Source organism: Aptenodytes forsteri, unplaced genomic scaffold (genome assembly GCF_000699145.1).
Source record: "Aptenodytes forsteri isolate BGI_AS27 unplaced genomic scaffold, ASM69914v1 Scaffold128, whole genome shotgun sequence".
NCBI lineage: Eukaryota > Metazoa > Chordata > Aves > Sphenisciformes > Spheniscidae > Aptenodytes > Aptenodytes forsteri.
Genome location: NW_008794880.1, coordinates 108914 through 128516, shown reverse-complemented (window position 1 = coordinate 128516; position 19603 = coordinate 108914). Strand labels below are relative to the sequence as shown.

At 37.2% G+C, this 19603-nt stretch overlaps 1 protein-coding gene across 1 annotated transcript in view; it reads right to left on the bottom strand.

The window, feature by feature from the left end:
* The window catches only part of ANKS1B (ankyrin repeat and sterile alpha motif domain containing 1B), a 450245-nt gene extending 430893 nt beyond the window's left edge, over window positions 1-19352 (bottom strand). The window contains exon 1 of the mRNA XM_019470850.1: window positions 19219-19352. Coding sequence (XP_019326395.1) covers window positions 19219-19352 — 134 coding nt within the window. The remainder of the gene's footprint in view (window positions 1-19218) is intronic.
* Window positions 19353-19603: the final 251 nt, after the last annotated feature.

Sequence of the window (19603 nt, the reverse complement as noted above, 5' to 3'; positions counted from 1 at the left end):
AGTCCCATTGTCTAATTAGCCAAACGCCTGGCTGTGGCACCAGTCCCATAGCCATTTGTTGACTCGCCAGATTCGACTGGCCCTTTCAAACCCCTTCCCTTTGACCGGCAGGATTGATGAAAAAACTACCTGCGCTCCTGAGGCCCTTACCGCCGCCCCCCCGGCTCTGTAGTCCTTCTTGGTAGTCCTCAGACTGCTCCTCGCTGTGTCACTGGTACCCATCTCCCCAGGTTTGTTATAAACCACTAAATTAGCCAGTCACTGTACTTTCCCCAACTCTTTTTGCTTTTCTATACAAATAATTACTTTAATTATGTTATTCTTCATCCTTATTCCAAAGCAGCTCCACTGTAAATCTGAAGCACCTGAGTGTAAATTCTTTTGTTTACAATACATTAAAAAGAAAGGCATTTCTGAACATGATACCTATACAACACAATCTAGTAATATCACCAAAGTCAATCCAATGCTTGTGAATCTAAAACTTTTCTCTCTTTACCGCCAGTAATCTCTAGTCACACTTTTTTTTTCTTTTCACTTGTAGCTGTCATCTAAATTATCTCTGAAAATATATCAGACATTCTCATCTTAAGCTCTTTTCTTAAATGTCTGAAGTACTTCATGTTCCTATCAGGTATTTCTCCTCAGGCTTTTATTCCTTCATGAAGTTAAGTATAATCAGTCAAATACTCCAGGAATTCTTTAGGATATTTGCTATTCTTATTATGGTAAGTCTCAGTTCATAGAAAAGAGTATACAACCCAAGCAGATTTCCATATTCTAAGTAAAACATGTCTTCTCCTCCCTTTCACTCTTTTCCTTTTTAATGTTGGATGGGATTATGGGTGACTTGTCCTGTTTTAGTCTAATCATACTTGTCATTGGCTCATCCTCAGGGAGGAGCACCAATTTTCTTCTAAACAAAGACATTAATTTCTCTTTTTTCAGACTACTTCTTTTTGTCACTATATCCTTCCATCTAACTATTTCCAGCTCAATAGGCAATGCTTCCTGATTTGCATTCTTGTATTATTTTGTTTCAGGTGATTCTTTTTATGATTTAAACTGGGAGGGAGAGAGAGAGAAAGAGGGAGGCAGAGAGAGATGTGGATGGAGAGAGAGGGGAGGAGAGAGAGAGGGTGGATGGAAAGATAGATTAATAGGGAGAGAGAGTGATGGGGAGAGAGAGGCAGAGAAAGGCAGAGAGGGGGAACAGGGAGGGGGGAGAGAGGTGGGCAGAGAAACGAAGAGAGAGAGATGGGGGAAAGGGAGAGAAAGAAAAGGACATAGTTAAGAGAAACCTCTATGCTCTAAATTGGTGTATTTCAGTAATGTAATATTTTAATGAACGTGTTTTTCCCAAAACAGTTCACCTAGAAGTCATATATGAACAGGAATCACTTCAGCAGATGAAAATTATTGTACAAATATAAAACTTCACCATGGACAAGAATGGACTGATGATACCCATCTGAAAAGGGAACAGTTTTCAATCTTGTTCAGTGCCTAAACAGATCAAACCTACGACTGATACATGCATAATTGTGTAGTTCTTGCTAAGTCTATAAAAACATAGTCATAATACTTCGAGAAGTTTAGAATTCTGTACTTCTTTGAAGTCCATGCCACAGAGAAGATAACTGCAAGTCCACTTCAAACAGTGCTAACATTTCTGAAGCTACCATCAAAGCTCTAATACATTTCTTACTCATTCAGAAAAGTCATCACACAAAAATAATTGAGCTGAGAAGTGTAGTTTAAAAAAGATTCAATATAGTACAAACAGAACACTCCCTTACTTTGCACCATATTGCCTTTACAATCCAGTAAAGTGTTTGACTTCCACTTTTTGAGTTTTTGATAATTCCACTTTTCTATGTGAAACTTAAACTAAGATTCATTCTGAAGTGGGTTTTTTTTGTTGTTTCTACTTTTTTAAAAAGGAAAGAACAGAATGTGAAACTCAAGAGTGCTGGATTATGATGGGAAGATTAAAGTCTCCCTTTACCATTGCTCTGTTTTCCAAGGAAGTGTCCTGACCAATAATGCTTGGAAGTTTTAAGTCTTTTTGAAACTATTTCAATAAGTTTATGTAACTATATGTAATCTTTGGACCAGGGAAAAAGCATGTTGGGTAAACCAGTGGTTAGAGAACCCTCTTGGGATAATGACAGACCAGAGACTTGAACGTGAGTCTCCACATCAGAGGTGAGTGATAAGGTTATCAGCTTAACTATTGTTTTGGATTCTCTTACACTCCATGTAATTTCTATGCTGAGAAACTTCATTAAAGCTGGCTTTAAAAAAACAAGAAATCTTTATCCACTTTAATTTTACTACCTGTTTCAGTAGGATTAGCTGCACTTCATGGCTATGTCACACATTCATGCATACCTACAGACATATAGACACCTCCACTTTCTTGAAAAAACATAGGGATGGGAGGGGGGGAAAGACATGTACCTTCACTGTCATCATATCATTTGAGAAATGCGTGCCTCTAAGGAAAGGAACTTGCTCTTTTCACTGAAGCATAGATCTACAAAAGGGACACATGGCTACCTAACTGTGACTGCGCTCATTTCCAGATTTTTCAAGGTTTCCTCTACAGGCAAGACACCACTCAAAATTTATTTGCAAAATTTCTTCAGTATGTTTTCTCCTACTTGCATTATTTTCTGGAGGATGGTGGTACCAAGCCCTGTCTCATTAGCATTTAAGAAACATTCCTAAACAGAAAAAAGTGTGAAGGTAAAGTGAACAATTATTTACATTTAAGTTTTTAAGCTGTAGTGGAAAATACTGACCTATTGAGAAATTGATAGGCTAGCTCACTATTGATTAATAGTGAAACAGATAAACACAACTTGATAGTGTTTCAATTGGAAAAGAGAATCTAATGATCAAAGCACTAACAGAATTTGTGATGTGTAATATTTAGCACAAATGGGAGCAGTAACACTCAGTTACACAGTATCATTAATATGTTCAGTGTGTAGTTACACAATACATCGCTGGTAGCCACAATACATTTTGTTCACTTGGAATGTGGATTAATGTTTAGGTGTGCAAGTCTTCAGCTGTTATGCTAAAGATAAATGATCACAGCTTAAGCCTGAGAATCAATTTTAAGGGATGCGTGGCAAACTTCTCTTTGGGTACAGTAACTGCTACTCAGAGCATATGCTTACTGACCAAAAAATCTGTTCAAAAATCAAACAATCACTTCAATATGATGGAAAAAAATCTGATACTGTATTACATATGGCCAACTTCAGCACAGCAACACAATACCAAATTAAGAGACAGATTACGTTTCAAATGAGAAGTTAAAGTCAGGCCGTTATTGCCTTTTCCGACAATTTTTAAGGTGGGTCACAAATCACTAATCTTAGTCCAATGTGTTTCTTTACAGGTTTTTCAGCATTTTCAAATCTAGCTAAATCTCTTTGCATGACGCCCATCAAAACTAAACTGAAAACTCTCTTAGAAAGAAAATAATTCTTCATAAATTAACCAAGAGTGTTTTAAATACCAACTTTAAATGAAAAACAAATATTTTAATCATTCATATTATTGTCAAGTTCTGTATGCTTAGATGTACAATAATGAGCCCTAATAGAGTTGCAAAGGGAAAGAGATTTTTCATCAAAACTATAGTGCATTTGCCTGTGATGAGCTGAATGTTAGGCCATGTGACTAAAATTGCATACGATTAGAAGAATGCACTGAGCAGTGCTAACACAGACAGGACAGCCCCCTTCGCTGCTCTAATAAATCTGCACTCATTTAAATAGTTCCTGACAATTCCCTGTGTGAGCGTCAATCCAACTGCTTTGAAAGCATGTGCTTTTTAGTTACAGTGAAAATAAAGCAATCCTTTCCAGAGTTTCATATGCTTTATAGAAGGCTCATGTGATGCCCAGAAAGTGTGGTAGTGCAATAGTCTGAAATGAATCTGGTATATCGATTGCTTTCTATGGAGCTGAGAAAGGAAATCCCCAAAGACCCAAAAATAACTTTTCAGGAATATAATGAATTGTCAGTTTTACCAAAAGGTTCATGCTTCTCAGGAAGATCTCAGCTGTATTCTGGACTTTTCCAAGAATCTCAGAAGAATGTAACAATGCATGCTGCATGACAGTTGCTGAAAATACTGACAATGCCACAGCATCTCAAGTAAAGATGACATCATCCAAGTCAAGTGAAACTTGGAGAGAGATGTGTACTATGAGCTGACCTTCTGGAATAATTGTTCTTAATTCCTCTTTAGAGTTTATTGGGAACTTATCCAGAAATGGTGACATCTTGTGTCATTTAAGAAAGTTGTATTTTCAAAGGAGATTTGAGTAATGAGCTTCTATGAATTGAAGACTAGCCAAAGTAGTATACTTCCTTCCAAAGAGGTCTAGACAGTCTGGCTCCATCCTTTAAAGAGTAATCCTGAGGCCTGCTGTCTCTCATTCTCTTCTGAGGTTTTTTTTAACCCAAGAACACATTTAAACAGAAATACCACAAAGGGACTCAGCTCCTTCCTTCTGCCTTTTTTCAGAGCTGGTGGTTTTGGTTTTGGCATTTTCCCAAGCAGCTAGGCAGATTCATTCACATACGCTACAGGTCCGTTGGGCAAAGACCAGACAACATCCAACCACTCGTATGTATTTTCTTGTCACTAAATAAATTTATTTGCCACTTCTTAGTTTTCATCAGTCTTTGAGGAAGGTTCTGAAAGTGGATCTCTTCTTCTCTCTCCAGGAAGTTATCATGCCATACATCCCAAATCAATCCTGTATCCCTGATCTTATCACTTTTGCCCAGCACTGTGTCTGTTCTTTCAGGCTTAACGAAGAACTTTGCCCTGATTATGTTCTACTTTTCCATGCCATTGCCAAATCTAGTGCCTTCTCCATTCTCCAATGGCATTAACTTAGATCTTTCAATTTTTTCATACTGGACTCCCTGGCCTTGGGGTGAGTATCTGCAGCAAGGTCCTCTTTTTCAAGGTTGACATAAGGAACTTCAGGATTCTTCACTTCCTAACTTCTTCCCCCTTTCCAAGCTGTGTGTCACAGTGAGAGAAATGAAGGGAAGAAAAACAGTTATACTGGGAAAAGGAGAGATAAGGAGGAGAAAAAATTCTATGAAAACAATATTTAGTTACTGAGGGACAGGAAAGAAAGCTCTGTCTGTCTCTTACCATGGTCGTAATTAGCTGATTTATTCCCTGGAGGTTGTCTACTGAAGTAGGCAGCCTAACAGAGAGGATGCTCTTGGCTGTTTTAAAAGCAGACATTTCTTAGCAATCTCACTTTCTTTTCTCAAAACTTATTATTTCCTGAGTCTGTGCCCTGTTACAACCAGGTGAGCTTTAAAGCAAGAGGAGGAGAAGCAAATGTTGTAACAGTTCATTTCGTGGCAAAAACTATTTATGCATTGGAAACACATCACAAGATTTCTGTTGCTGTTACTCCTTTTCTGACATTTATACCTATGTAACTCTTTCACAGTTTTGGAGCACTTAAATGATTCCTGTGGCAAGGATACCTTGTCATAACTGCTGCTAAGGGTCTAGGTCTCAGAGTTCTTGTATACCCTCAAGTTTGATCAAAAGAGTGAATAGACCATCTGATTAAAGTCAGCTCCAAGTATGTTTTGCAAACTGACAACAAAAAGCCTATTTTTCCATTGTACAACCCTCACCAACAGAAAAATTAAGAGTTTGAGTATCTATCATTGTTAAAACAGTCGCATCACAAACTGGCTCAACTTCGTTTAGCCGTGAGATGAGTATCTAGTATTCTGTGAGAAACAGTATTAAAAAATTCAACCAAATAAAACTTATTCCTAAACACTAACTGAAGAAGTCACTGGTCTAGTTTGAGTCCTTGAGCAATACAAGCCAAAGGTTCTTCTTCTGATTCTATGAGGCACATTCAACAAGGGAAAACACAGGATGAAAAGAAAATGTTCTTATTTCAGCATGGCTAAGTCTTTTTTTCACAAGTTAATGCCTTAGAAGTATTTCTGAAATCTAACAAATTTTTGTGTTTTGTTGCTGGGAGCCCTTTAATTATATAAATTCCCAGATCTTTCCTTTCAGCAAAAATTTACTTGTTTTAAACTATTATCTTTATTTCAAAGATTTTTTTTTTTTTTTTAAAAAAGAACAAAAGATTGCAGTATTTTCAAATCTAGTGCAACATACTTCCATCTTACAATGAAGATTTTGGCACTCTGCACACTTGGGAGTGGAGAAGCAAATATCCCAAAATAAACTACTATTCTTTAGGGGCAACTCAGTAAGCAGTGGCTTGTTAGATGTAGAAGCAGATGTAAAATACACATACAGATCACTTGACCAAACATCTGGAACTTTAACCCTAAGAAACATTTGCCACTTTAATCCTTGAACTGAAGAAAGCATTAAGGTGGGTGTTTTTTAAGTACATGCTTCCATCTCTTCAAAGTAAATTTGCCTTTCGAGCAGTGTATTTTTTTAAATAATAAACATATGTATTATAGATTATAATGAGTGGCGAGTAAAGGAACCCAAGCCTGTGAGATTCTGGATCTCACTGCATTTCTCATGACCCCGCTCCCTCTGTCTCAACAGTCCACCTCTAAACCCAGCTGATGCCCAAGCCTGAACCTGCTCCCCAAGATCAGTTTCTTAGGAGTTAGAAGAGATCAAACAACAGCATCATACTGAGTCTCTCTCGTTTCTCCAAGATTTTCTGCAAAATCTGCATCTGGATCCAAATCCTCTTTCTTGGTTGCATTTCTGACAATCTTCACCATAATTCACAAAGTTCACAAAACTAGTATCACAATAATGTCACAATCAAATACCAGTATTTTTAGACTGCTATAGGCAGCTCCAAATCAATCACATATATTCTCCTTCAGATCACACGGGATGGGTGTGCTCTCAAACACTGGCATTATGTCAAAATTCTTGGGCCTGCAAATGTACAATGAACTTTTCCTTTTACCTTTCTTTCATTTATTCTTGCCTGAATGACAGAGACATGGAGGCTGAATGCTGAAGTTTCTCTCTTTTTTGGTTAAGCAATACCAACATGTTAAGTACCAGTGACCAGGACTGGCTTCATCTACTGTAAAGTTTACTCCTGAAGTAATTCATTAACTCTGATTCGCCAGTTTAAGTGGGGAAATGATACATACCCCATTCATGCCTCAAACTATCTTTCTAGGGCATGACATATAAGAGGAGACATATAAGAGGAAACATTTCGCCACTGCGGAATGACCTTGCTCTTTCCTCAATAACTGTTTCCCACAAAAGAAGAGAGGAAAATAACATCCTTCCCCTACATGCAGCTGTTTCATTTCCATCTTCACAAATTACTTTCAATAATTAAAGTTTGATTTTCCTTGCCTCACCTTCACTGTTTCAGGTAATATGATGGGAATCTTGTTCAAATGCGTATCATTACTTGCCAAAAAAAAGGGAAAAAAAAAAAAGGGAAAAAAAAAAAAGAAATATCCACCAGCACCTCTGATCTCTAATTCCACATCATTTTTTATAAGGATATTAGATACACATCAGGAGTTGTATTTTTTGTAAATTAATAGAGGCATCTCCAAATTAATTATGTTCTGTTTACCACCACACAGGTAGTCTATATCTACATTCTCAAAAGAAATATAGTTTTCTGTTGAAATTTTTTTTTCCCTGTGGAAATATATGTATAAATAAATACAGAAAAGTGCATTAAAAAAAATTATTGAGGTTGCAAAGGCAAGGATTAAAGTGCTGGTGCTAAGTTATCCTGCTTACACATATGCATTTTCATTAATAATTACATGATTCCATATTATTTTTCCCTGTGCAATGAATGCTGATCTTGGAACAGCTGAAGGCCTATCCCCTATAATGGGGATGACTGAATAAGAACTCTTTTCTTTTTGAAAATCAAAGGTATTAAAAGGTCCATTGGTATTTACTAAATCAATTAAACAAGTTAAGAACAGGAACAGCAGTTTAATGCTGCACCACAGAACTGGATTCTATCCGTGTCTGTACTCCAGAAACAAACTTCTGAACAGCTGAACAGATCTTTATACATGTGAACATATAAAATGCTACTTAATTTATAGAGAATGTTCTTCACATAATACTTCATTAAGATGTGAAACCCTTGCTGTGAGATGCTATGAATGCTAAAAATTTGCATTGCTTCAAAGACCAATTGAACAAATGCATGGAAGAAAAATCCACTGGAGCTATTAAATACAAAGACAATACATCTGTCTCAGAAAGCTGCTGTAAATTGTCGGAAGCTGTGAGAGTACACTGGAGGAAGTATTACTTACTATATGCTTGCTTTGCTACTATATTCTTCTAAGACCAGCCTCTTAACTCCCAGTCGCTACTGCAGAAGAGTACTTGGCTAGATGGACCTTCATTCTGACTAAGCAGAGCCATTCCTATGTTTTTACACTAACTATATTAATACTGTGAAAAATGACCTCCTTGTAGTCACCAGTTAGAAACACCAAGTCAGTGGATACTTCTCACCATAATCTAACTGTGCTTCAGTTAGCATTTGTGAACTGCAGATATTAACACCCTTACTCAGTCATGGAAGTACTGTGACAGTAAACTCATTAATGTTGTGAAGCAGTCAGATACTATAGTGACAAACACCACTGCAAAACCCAGGAGAAAAATTAATCATTCTTTTTCTAGAGAAGAGTTTGAATTGTGTGCAATAAATAAGGCTCGGGGCTAAACATTGAATAGTAAGGATAAAATATACTGAATAACTGCTTATTCAATGAGCACTGTCTATCCTAGGCCACAACTGAGGTAAGGACCTTGTGAAAGAAAAGACTACATTATTATGTCATTAAAAAAATGTAATGCCTACATTCAGGGGACTAAATAAAAACTGCACCAGCAACTTATTTTTACCATTAATAAAAAAGCAAACTAAAACTCCTGAAATTTCACCATGTGGTGTCATCTTGGCAAAATTTTACCAGATGATTTAGGATCTCTATATCCATCACAACAACCTCTTCCACTTAAACTAATGGAATGACTGATGGCACTTTATTAACCACTGTCTACTTTAGCACTAAAAGAAAATGAGACAGTTTGCAAATGCATTTCACAAATATTTGTTATAGCAAGGAAATATGAAAATGTCAGGCTTTGAATGAAAACTGTATTTCAGTGGACATACATTTTCTCTTTATTGTGCTGAATATAACTCCTTTTGCCCTGTTCCTTGTATCTTGTCTCCTCAGCTTGCCTCTTTCACGCCTCACCAGTGCTAACCTCCCTGGTCAAGCAGTCTCAGTTCTTATTCCTACTCTCAAATCTTATACCCTTTTCCTCTACCAACCATTTCTAGCATTCCAGCCTTTTCAGATTTTTACATACAGCCTGCTTGCCAAAACACTCCAAATACCCCTGTTCAGGTCTCTCTCCCTCCACTTGTCTTCTAGCCACACACATCTCCTCACCCAGAACACATGCCTATTCCATTCTTTTAGAGGCTTCACTTTCTGCTTATGTCATGACTCCTATCCTTCTGAAATCAAGACTTACATAGTCTACATGAAAGTAAAAATAGAGGGGATAGATTTAACTATTGTGTCAGGCAAACAGTAGATTTGTAACATATAAAATATGCTTTATTTCTACATTTGGTGTATTTCGTTCTCTGAAATGTTACTTGTGCACATTATGTGAGAAGATCCCTGGCAGATCATTAGACCACTTGGTTATGCAAGATACTGCTCTGCAATAAATGTGCACAAAACAGGAAGCAGAGTGATTGCAAATTACTTATGAGCATAATCTGACAAATTAGCTATACAGACGACAAGGAGGATATGGAATTGGATAAATAATTACTTGAGAAAATTGAAAACTAAAAATAAGTGTAAATTACATTTTTTATGAAACCTTACCAATGACTTAATTGAGATTCTGGGGTCAAACTGCTAATATTAATGTGTTGGGGGGTTTAATCTGCAAAAATAACCTAGAGACACAGATTCACTACTCATATCTAGTGGCATCTAAAAATAGAAAACAATGACCCTGACAAGTCAGCAAGTAAACATGGAAGACATTAAACTCACAGTTAACTCTCAGAACTACCACTAACAAACACACTAGAAAGTTACATCACAAAGGTTTGAAATTCAGGCAATATGCAGAGGAAAAATACTTATTCCAGAAGATATTCCCAATTCTAATTTATAAAACTCTTCTTCTTTTTACCTTCTCTAAAAGGTATCTATTTCCTGGACACTTCTCATACTGTGACAACATGAATACTTCACAACTTAACCTATTTCAGCACTTGTCTGGGCTATGAAGGGTTAGGAAAAAATCCACACACCAATCACACCATTCCTACAGGAGAAAGAAGTTGCTAATGTGTAAACTCAAAGACTAAATGTGATACTGATGTTTTTGTAATGACTAATATGACAGAAAAAGAAGAACACCACAAAAAATTGTCCAACTCCAGCATAAGAGCCTGTAGTGGTGCAAGAGGTTATTCACTCCCAGCTGCAGGACTTCACAATGGCTTTGGCTGAATTTCATGAGGCTCCAATCAGCCCATTTCTCCAGCCTGTCCAAGTCCCTCCTAATAGCAGTTCTTCATATGAATTGTTTCTCCCCAGTTTGGTATCATCTACAAACCTGCTATACTTGATATATTGCAATCAATACCGGCCCTTGAATCCTGAGGAAACCCTCTAATAGACACCAACAGTTGGATTTTGTACTGTTGATCGCAACCCTCAGAGCCATGCAGTCCAGCCAAGTTTCCACCCATCTTATCATCCCCTTACTCAGTCCACGGCTCACCATTTTGACTGAACAGACTGCTCTAAAGTTAAACAGCATTCATGGATCTCCCCTTGTCCACAGAGGTAGTTATCTCATTGTAGAAAGCAACTAAGGTTGGTCAGGTATGATTTGAGCTTGGTAAATCTATGCTGGGTGTTCTCAATCACGTTATTGTCCTTCATGTGCCTGGAAATTACTTCCATGAGGATATGCTCTGTAACTTTCCCTAGGACTTAGGTTAGACTGATCAGCCTGATGACCCCAGAACCTTCCTCTTGCCCTTTCTGAAGATGGGCGTGACATTTCCAGTCATTTTCAGTTTCCTTTTCCAGTCATCAGAAACTTCCCATGTTTGACGTGATCTTCCAAAGATAACAGTGGCCTTGCAGTAACATTGGTCCCTTGAATTCAAGCATTCCCCTGATCTTCCTCTACTGTAGGTAATGTTTCATTTCTACAAAGCAGAAAAGGCAATGAGTGCCTTGGCTTTTCCATGTGCTTTTTCACTAGGTCTCCTGCCCCACTGAGCAGTGGGTCCACATTTTCTTTCGCTGTCAACATATTTACTTTTGCCCTTCCTATCCCTCACTAATTTCAACTCCAGCTAAGGTTTTTCTAATTCCATTCTTGCACACTTGGCGATTTTGTAACAAACCTCATGTAATACAACATCATGCATTTTATGTATTTTTCATGTATCTCTAAATTCAACCATCCAGGATACTGCCTCTTGACCAGATAATCTATTGATATCTGATGATATCTGGATAATCTATTGATTATCTGGTCAGTACCTAATGCCTACTACTTCTGAATTCATCCAAATCAGCTATAAAATACAGAAGGAGAGAAATTCTACCCAAATTTTGTTTTAACCTAGCTATTTAAGCGGTCATTTTTATATATTCTACACATACCTTCAATTATAATTGTTTTCCTGTTCTTCACTGAAATATTTTTACCTACAAAAATATTTAAATTAGGGATGTGGTTCAGTCTGAAATAAAATCATTCAATACCTACTTTGGGTTGAGCTGAATCACTTTGCTCCCTAACTGTATTGACTAGATCTCCATTGGCTATAATGGGAACTTAGACACCTAGCAGAGACATCGACACCTATAGAAACATAGCTACCACTGGGTGTTTTAAATTGGAACCAAATTGCACTCAAGATGTCATTTTTAGCATTTCTTCTTTCTTTAGAAAATGTATGTGCAATAAATGGGAAACAGTGTAAAATGATTTTAATAAAAGCACAACCTCATGGAATTAAATTTCACAGAACCTTTCTTATATTAGATACATGTACATTATTAGAAATTCATAGATGTTAAATTAGGTACAGAAGAGTTGTTATATCACTTCTTAAATGCAAAATGAACATACTGAAAATACTGTCACCAGGAAAAAGTAATTAAAAAGTAATAAAAGTCTTCCCATAAAGGCTATAAAGTTCAAACAAAATGTATTCCCTACTTCCCAACAGGATCCGTGTACATGAAAATGTCATATCAGTAGGCAGGAATTAACACTGCTTATTATGCCTTACACATTTAACATTAAAAGTTGTCAAAATATTTTACCTTGAAGTAATAAAAAGGATTAGGATGTGTACTCCGATTGGAAGTGGCCAGAAGAAAAATTCCATGGCAGAAAGGAATTCCAGCTGTGGAACTCTTGTATATGTCACCTCCCCAGGCGAGCAGGCTAAGCTTGCGGAAGGAAAGGGACTGTAACTGCACTCTACACTGTATCGTCCCTTAGGGATTATATACCAGTAGCATAAATTAAAGCAGTTTATAGGATGCTTCAACTAGTGCCTATGTCAGGGCAATAAAAAAATGGCCTAGAGCTATAAGCAGTTCCTTAAGAGCTCATCCATGAATACCCATATGAACTGAAACTGAGGCAAATAGAAGAATCTACCTGTAGATTTTTAGAAACATGGTTATGTTCTTCTTGATCACTAGTGCAGTGACTGTGAAAATGCTTGTCTTAAAAGCATCTGTATTTGCTCATCATAACATTTCCAACCTTGACAAGTCACAAGATAGCAGATCTTTTAGATTACATCATTCTTCATTTTATTTCATTTATTTCCCCTCTTGCTTCTGCTATAACACTACCACTTAAAAGCAGCAATGTAATATATCAATTTTAAAAATGTATAAAGCAGCATTAATTCTATTGAATTACCAAACTACTAAAATCATCAATGTCAGACAAGAGGGAAAACAAGATGGTGATCAAAATGCATTTACACGGTCCTCTGCAGAGTTAGATGCTAGCCATCTAGAGGCTAAGAATTCTAGAAGAATTCTAAAAGAATTCTTTTAAGTTACAGACACTTCAACTTTCTGGGGTTTTTCCTTACCTTCTCCTTAACATGTTTGTAAAATTTCCCTCATTAGTCTTCCTGACTCCATCATAAACTCCATCAGTCCTCCCAGCACTGCTACACCCCATATCTTGATCCTATCTATGGGCAGATAATATGACCTCGGTAGATTTTACACTAGATCTGCAGTTCTTGCTGGTCATTTTTTTACATTTGGTCTAACATTTTAGAAAATTAATAGAACATACACTTGAACAATACTTAGAAAACAAGATCTGGAGTAAGGAGAAGTGAGAAGCTTATCCATAGAGATTAACTACAGAACTATGAATCCAGGATCATGCTGAACTCCTAGGGAAGATTTATTACACAAACTTTGTGAATTGCCTTGCCCTTAACAATGAGATTTCTACCAGATGTCCTGGATACTGCCCGTATTGCTACCTTTCTATATTGTAAATGTTTCAAACTTGCGAAGAAATCTAAGGAATTCCAAAAATAAAATTTTGTCTAAACTTTGATTGAAAGCATTTATCAGAAATAAGAATAAAAGTAAGTCTAAGAAAGGCAGAAAATAACAAAATGAAGGTTAAGTTTTAAGAGAGGCTCATACATTTGAAAGAGCAAACATGCAGAATCATGGCAGCAATCAACTATCACTAATATCGAACAGCATAAACTAAGAGTTGCAGTGATCATTAATTTGCATTTCATACTGAAAGACAAAAGGAAGAAAAATTAAGTATGTCCCTGAAAGACTTAAGTTTCCTACTCTAACAGGACAAAGGAGGTAATTGGGGAATCTGGGAATGCTGGTCTCTGCTTGGGACATGACCTGTATGTAACAAATACTTGTCATTTTATTATCTGCGCTGGTTGGCTGAACTAAATACCTTCTAACATAGAAACAAGTGACCTCAGAAGTATGTAAGCCCAGAACCCTGCTACTGCAAGCCTCATATAATACAATCTCTTTATAAAATCAACCTAAGAAAGTTTCTCTTACTTTAAATAACGCTATTTGTAATGAAAAACAGAACTAGTGCCTTTATTTTTGTTGATAAGGTGATCCATTTGTTATTTAAATTATAACGTGAAAACAACTTTATTAAAATTTTAACTAAAGCTTCATAAAGTATTCCAATATTTTAAATACTTTCTGCTCTACAAGCCATATCTAAGTGTGATCTGATTTTGTACAGGAAGCTGAATGAATCACAGGCTCTGCACAAGGATAGAAGACTTGCGTGGTTCTCAGTGTGCACTGAGGCCATCAGGCTAAACTGTGGCTTTGCTGCAAACAAGGCACTGCTCTGAGAAACAGATGAGGAAACAGATTGCAACTCGCAGACTGACAATCTGCTTGCTGGGTTTCTTATACTTTAGAGGAGAAATATCTTGGGCCAGGCCTATACATGGTGTAGCTGCGCTAAGTAAGGATAAGCAAAGAATGGAGCCATTCCCTGCCACAATCTGCCAAGTGTAGAAGGGGAAAAAAACAGCTCCATGCAGGCTGCTCCGCCCTCCCATGCTGTGTAATGGCAGTAGCCAACAAAAAGCAAGAAGGGGCCAACTCGCCCTTCCCTACCACTCTGTGCCAGTTCACATTAATTCATATTCTATTCCACAGTCCTGTTAAAGATCCAAAGCTCTTTTAACATGTAAAGTTTAAGACGACTAAAAATGAGCATTTAATCAAGAACTATCCGTTTTTCTTTAGGTTGTAACATATTAGTAGGGCAAAAAGGCATGCACGTGACTGCATGTGGCAAAATGATATAAGGCCTCTGAGATACCGGAAAACCTTTAAAGTTATTTTTCCTAAAACACTTTGAAAGAAATTAAGCCTGTCTCTATCCAATAATGAAAAACTGGTTGGTCAATGAAAACATGTTCTGTATATGCAGATAATCAAATTAATCAAATTAAAAATACCGTTTTTGTTAGAAACGCTTTACTCTTTTTATGTGTTACATCATTTAATGTACATTTAAGGATTTGGAATACAGGAATTTAATTGTACATTCTGTTAGAGGGACTGTGGGATTTCACTCTCAAGTTTTCATGTTTCTACTGGAATAATATAAAAGCCAGTGAAATAATTTAAAAATCTGAAAATTCTCTTTGCAATCTATTACACACCTAAAAAACATATTTGTTTTTTAATATGAAACGTAGTTAAGATACTAATGTGTGACAATTCCAGGAAGTGGAATCCCAGAAGAAACAGAGAAAAGAAACTTCCCTTACAGTTCAGTCTTCTAAACTCTGAACGTTTTCTGAGGCGTCTCAAAATATCCTCGTTTCATAGTAAAAGAACAGATCCCAGCCCTGCTCTACTGTTTTGGGTTGGAGACTGTAGCCTATACACACGTGTAACACATCTTTAGATGTCCTAGTGTACCCCACCCAGAATTTAGCTGTATCTCCACAGGGCATGGCTCTTTGTTAAAGTCTGTCAGCCCATGCAGATGCCTCAGAAACTCATGGGCACCTAAAATGCCAATAAATACCCAGATTTAAGCAACTAAATTACTCTAGGCCAGGTGTTTACTGAGGATTATACTTGCTCTAGTATGTTGCAATGCCTTATGCTAACTTTTGCATCTGAGGAATTCACCCTCAGTATATTCACCCACAATCTTTATATTCCAGAGCAAAATATGCAGACTGAGGTAGGGGGCCACAAACTGACCCAGAGCCTTTCAGTGCCTCTCCTGAACTGAAACAAGTTATACGGTCCACACAGTCAAACATCACTGATCTGTTGGCATTGCTTTAGATCAGTTTGGGCATGAGGTCTTACAGAGTATCTATTACAGATATCTGGGTGCATATGACCTCTTAATTAAGCATATACCATTTTTATGCACTTCACACATACTCTGCTTTAAGCATGTGTTTAAATCCTCACAGGAATTCATTCATATATTTATATGTGTGCCTAAATAGCCTTCCAGAACAGTGTTGTTTTCCTGAACTGTTGTCATAATTTAATATAATGACTTGTAAGTTAGAGGTCAGCCCTTTAAAAATTAGGTAATTTACTCTGCAATTAACATCAATGAATAGGTTCAACTATAAAACAACCATACAAAAGTATGGTTGTTTTTTCCCCCAAGTACCATAAAACACACTAAGAGTCAGAAAAAAAGTGTTATAAAAATGTAAATAGGAGATCAGAGCTCAGATAGTTTGTTCCTTGGTTCAGATAACAATCGATGTGTATTTGTCAATTCATGAATATTAAATTTCATTCACAAGGTACATAATTACTGCAAAGCAAATTTCCACCAAAAAAGGCATCAAGCCATGGAGAGTTCAGCCACATAAACTGAGTTGTCTCCAGCACTTAGAAGAAATCCAGAGGAAGAGTGTACTGCTACTAAGTCCAACATATCAGGCACAGTATTAGTCCATTTGTACGCTGAAAGACTTGGACTCTTCCAACCTAATGCTAGGAACAGCATTGCCAAAAGGAGAAAGAAAAAGTAACATGGACCTTTCTCACCACTGCGGGACAGGTACAGTTCTGGGGCACCATTTTAGGAATTGAGCAAAAATTATGATCAATGAAACACCAGGAGTCACTGTCAAACACAATGTCTCCTAAAGATTCTATAAAAAGAAGAAAAATATGTCCCTATATTTTTTCTATTGCTTTCTCTTTATTATAACTTTCAAAAGCAGTTTTTAGTCTAATAAACTGTATGCAGAAAATACTAGTATAGCTCTACTAGTAAGCTACTTCAATTGGTTTTCTATTAAAAAAATCTTCAGATCCCCCCAACCGCAAATTCAAACTGTTATACCATACGATTATGGCTCTTCTACAACTTTACTGTTTTCAGTAAGTGTTGATTTCCTAAACAGGATCAAGATGTTAGTATGACTCCCTTTCAGTACTTCGTTTCCATGTGTTCTGTACCAAGATAGATCCAACCTTAATCTTGCATGTCATTCTGGACTTAATCTGTAATTACTGGCATCAGTTAGATCATGCAACATCTCCAAAAAAAGGAATGTTAAAAGACCTAACACATATAATTCTTTCTTGAAAACGCTTTCTATAATGCATAGTAGCTTCTACTTTGACCATTCCTGGTGAAGTCAATGAAATTGTTAAGATTCCCTCTAAAAAGCATTATGTTCAATAGTGTGTTAGATTATGAATGTTTATGCATCAATCCATTACTGAATTCTTTTTAAATGTATTCAAATAACTTCTTTAAAATTAGAAATATTTTAGCAGCTGTAGCTAAATTTTTACTTTTAATTTTTGAAGTTACATTTACAGAAGCCATAGACATTCTTTATAACATTAGTAAGAAATATCATAAATAAAACAGTACATGTTTTACTTTGCTTTACTTCTCTTTAAGCTAAGTGCACTTCCAGAAAAAAAAGACTAAATACTACTAAAAAAAGACTAAAATACTTCTGAGTAACAAATAATGATTGTCATGACCCATCTGTACATACAAAACACATGGTTAATGTGTTCCCTATACACAAAGTAAATACTGCTGTTCAATAAAAAAGAAAAACACAAGCAGATACACTCCCTCTGGATACATGGAACTTATGATATACAACATGAAAGTAACAGTGCAAGAATATAGCACAGGCACTAGCCCTGAAGAAAGTCACTACACAAATCATGCAGTAGAACTGGATTACAAATGGCTAGTCATTGTACTGAAGTGAACTTCTGTACTTACAAAAAATGGTTATCACATTTTAAGAAGACTCTTATTTTAAATTCAACCAATTATCTGGCATACTCCTTGCTAAGCAGCCTATTCAAGTACAGTACAAAAAGCAATCGCATGGTGTGTCTTGATTTTGGTCAATGGGCTAGTAACTAAACAATGGTGCAATAATTAATTGAACTGGGGCACCACAGAACTTTGGTAAACTATGAATATCTGAACTGTTGCTGTTTACAGCACTAAAACCAGCTTTAAATAGCAAGACTTTATAATAGAGTTTAAACAGGTATAATTTGGACAGTTACACTAAATTTCCTCTAATAGGGAACACTGAAATAATATATTGACAAGGAGGTACTGGCAATAGAATCACAAATATATTTTCATTTAAGCAATTTCCATTTCTCTAGGCCTTTTCTTTCTTTCCAGGAAAAAAAACCCAAACCAAACCAAAAACCCAATTTACTCAAGTTCTAGGTCAACAGTGTTTCGGTTCATTTTGTCTTCTTTTGCTCTACCTCGTGTAGTATTGAACACTAACACTGGACTGCGTGCTGCAGACCTTCTCTTTTGAATATTGTCAAATGTCATAAATGCTTGTGATAATGCTCTTACTTAAGAGCATGACGAAACTTAACATCAAAGCCATGCTGTAGATTGCCTGAGATATGACTAATGACTAAAGTTAAGTCCTTTCACCCAACATGACCAGTAACCCAGTTTCACTCCACTGAACCCAGGTACCTTGAAAGTAATGCTGCTCTTACCTAACCTGCTCTGTAAGTTTTACACCTCCTCTGCCTCGATGATCTCTCATAAAAAAGATTCTCTTTCTTTGTTTTGTAGGCTCATTACTACAGCATGCCTAATTTCCTCTGCAAATGAGGGTAGCAACTATGGGTGAGGGTATGGGGTGAAGCTATGGCTTTTAACACAGAATTCCACAGTGCAATGCCTTGTCTGTGATTAACGCTTCCATCTGTGATTAAAAGTAGCAATTTGAAGATGAAATATCAAAGGAAGGGTAATTAGTATATTGTGCATATTAGCCCAGCAATAAAAATGTAAGTTCTGCACCACAGCTAATAACAGAATGAACAAGTACCTTACAGACGCATTGAAGGCAAGAAATTCAGTATCACTATATTAATAAAATGCCTGCCTGTGACTTCAAACACAGGCACACTTGTACTTGGCTAGAGAGGGAACGATTTATTGTTACTATGAAGGATGCAGGCATGGAAATGAAGATGAGAGGGGCGATGATGATGATAGGGAAGAAGAGGTTAATATCCCCAGCATCTGATGGGGAACGATGTCCCTACCTCAGTAAGCTGGATAAGGGAATAGCTCCAGATCCACTGCCCAGGATCCCTCCTTTCCTCCCCGAGAGGAGTTTCTCCACCAGAGCCACATTCCCAGTGCGAGCAGCTTCCAGCAGTTCCTGGTCCTTCCCCATGGTCAGGAACCAAGCAGCCCCCCACGCACTGAGAGCTACACCCCGGGCCACAGCGGCCCCCTCTCTCCACAGAACGATCTCCCCTCCCCAGACCCTGCCTCAGAGCAGAGCACAGCAGAGCCGAGCCGAGATTCCTGCAGTCCCTTCCAGACCAGCAGGAGGAGCAGCAGGAGGGAGGAGGAGAATCACCTCCTCCTAGTTTCACTGGATCGTTTCTGGGTGGAGTGTGGAAGAGAAGGGGGGGGAGGACG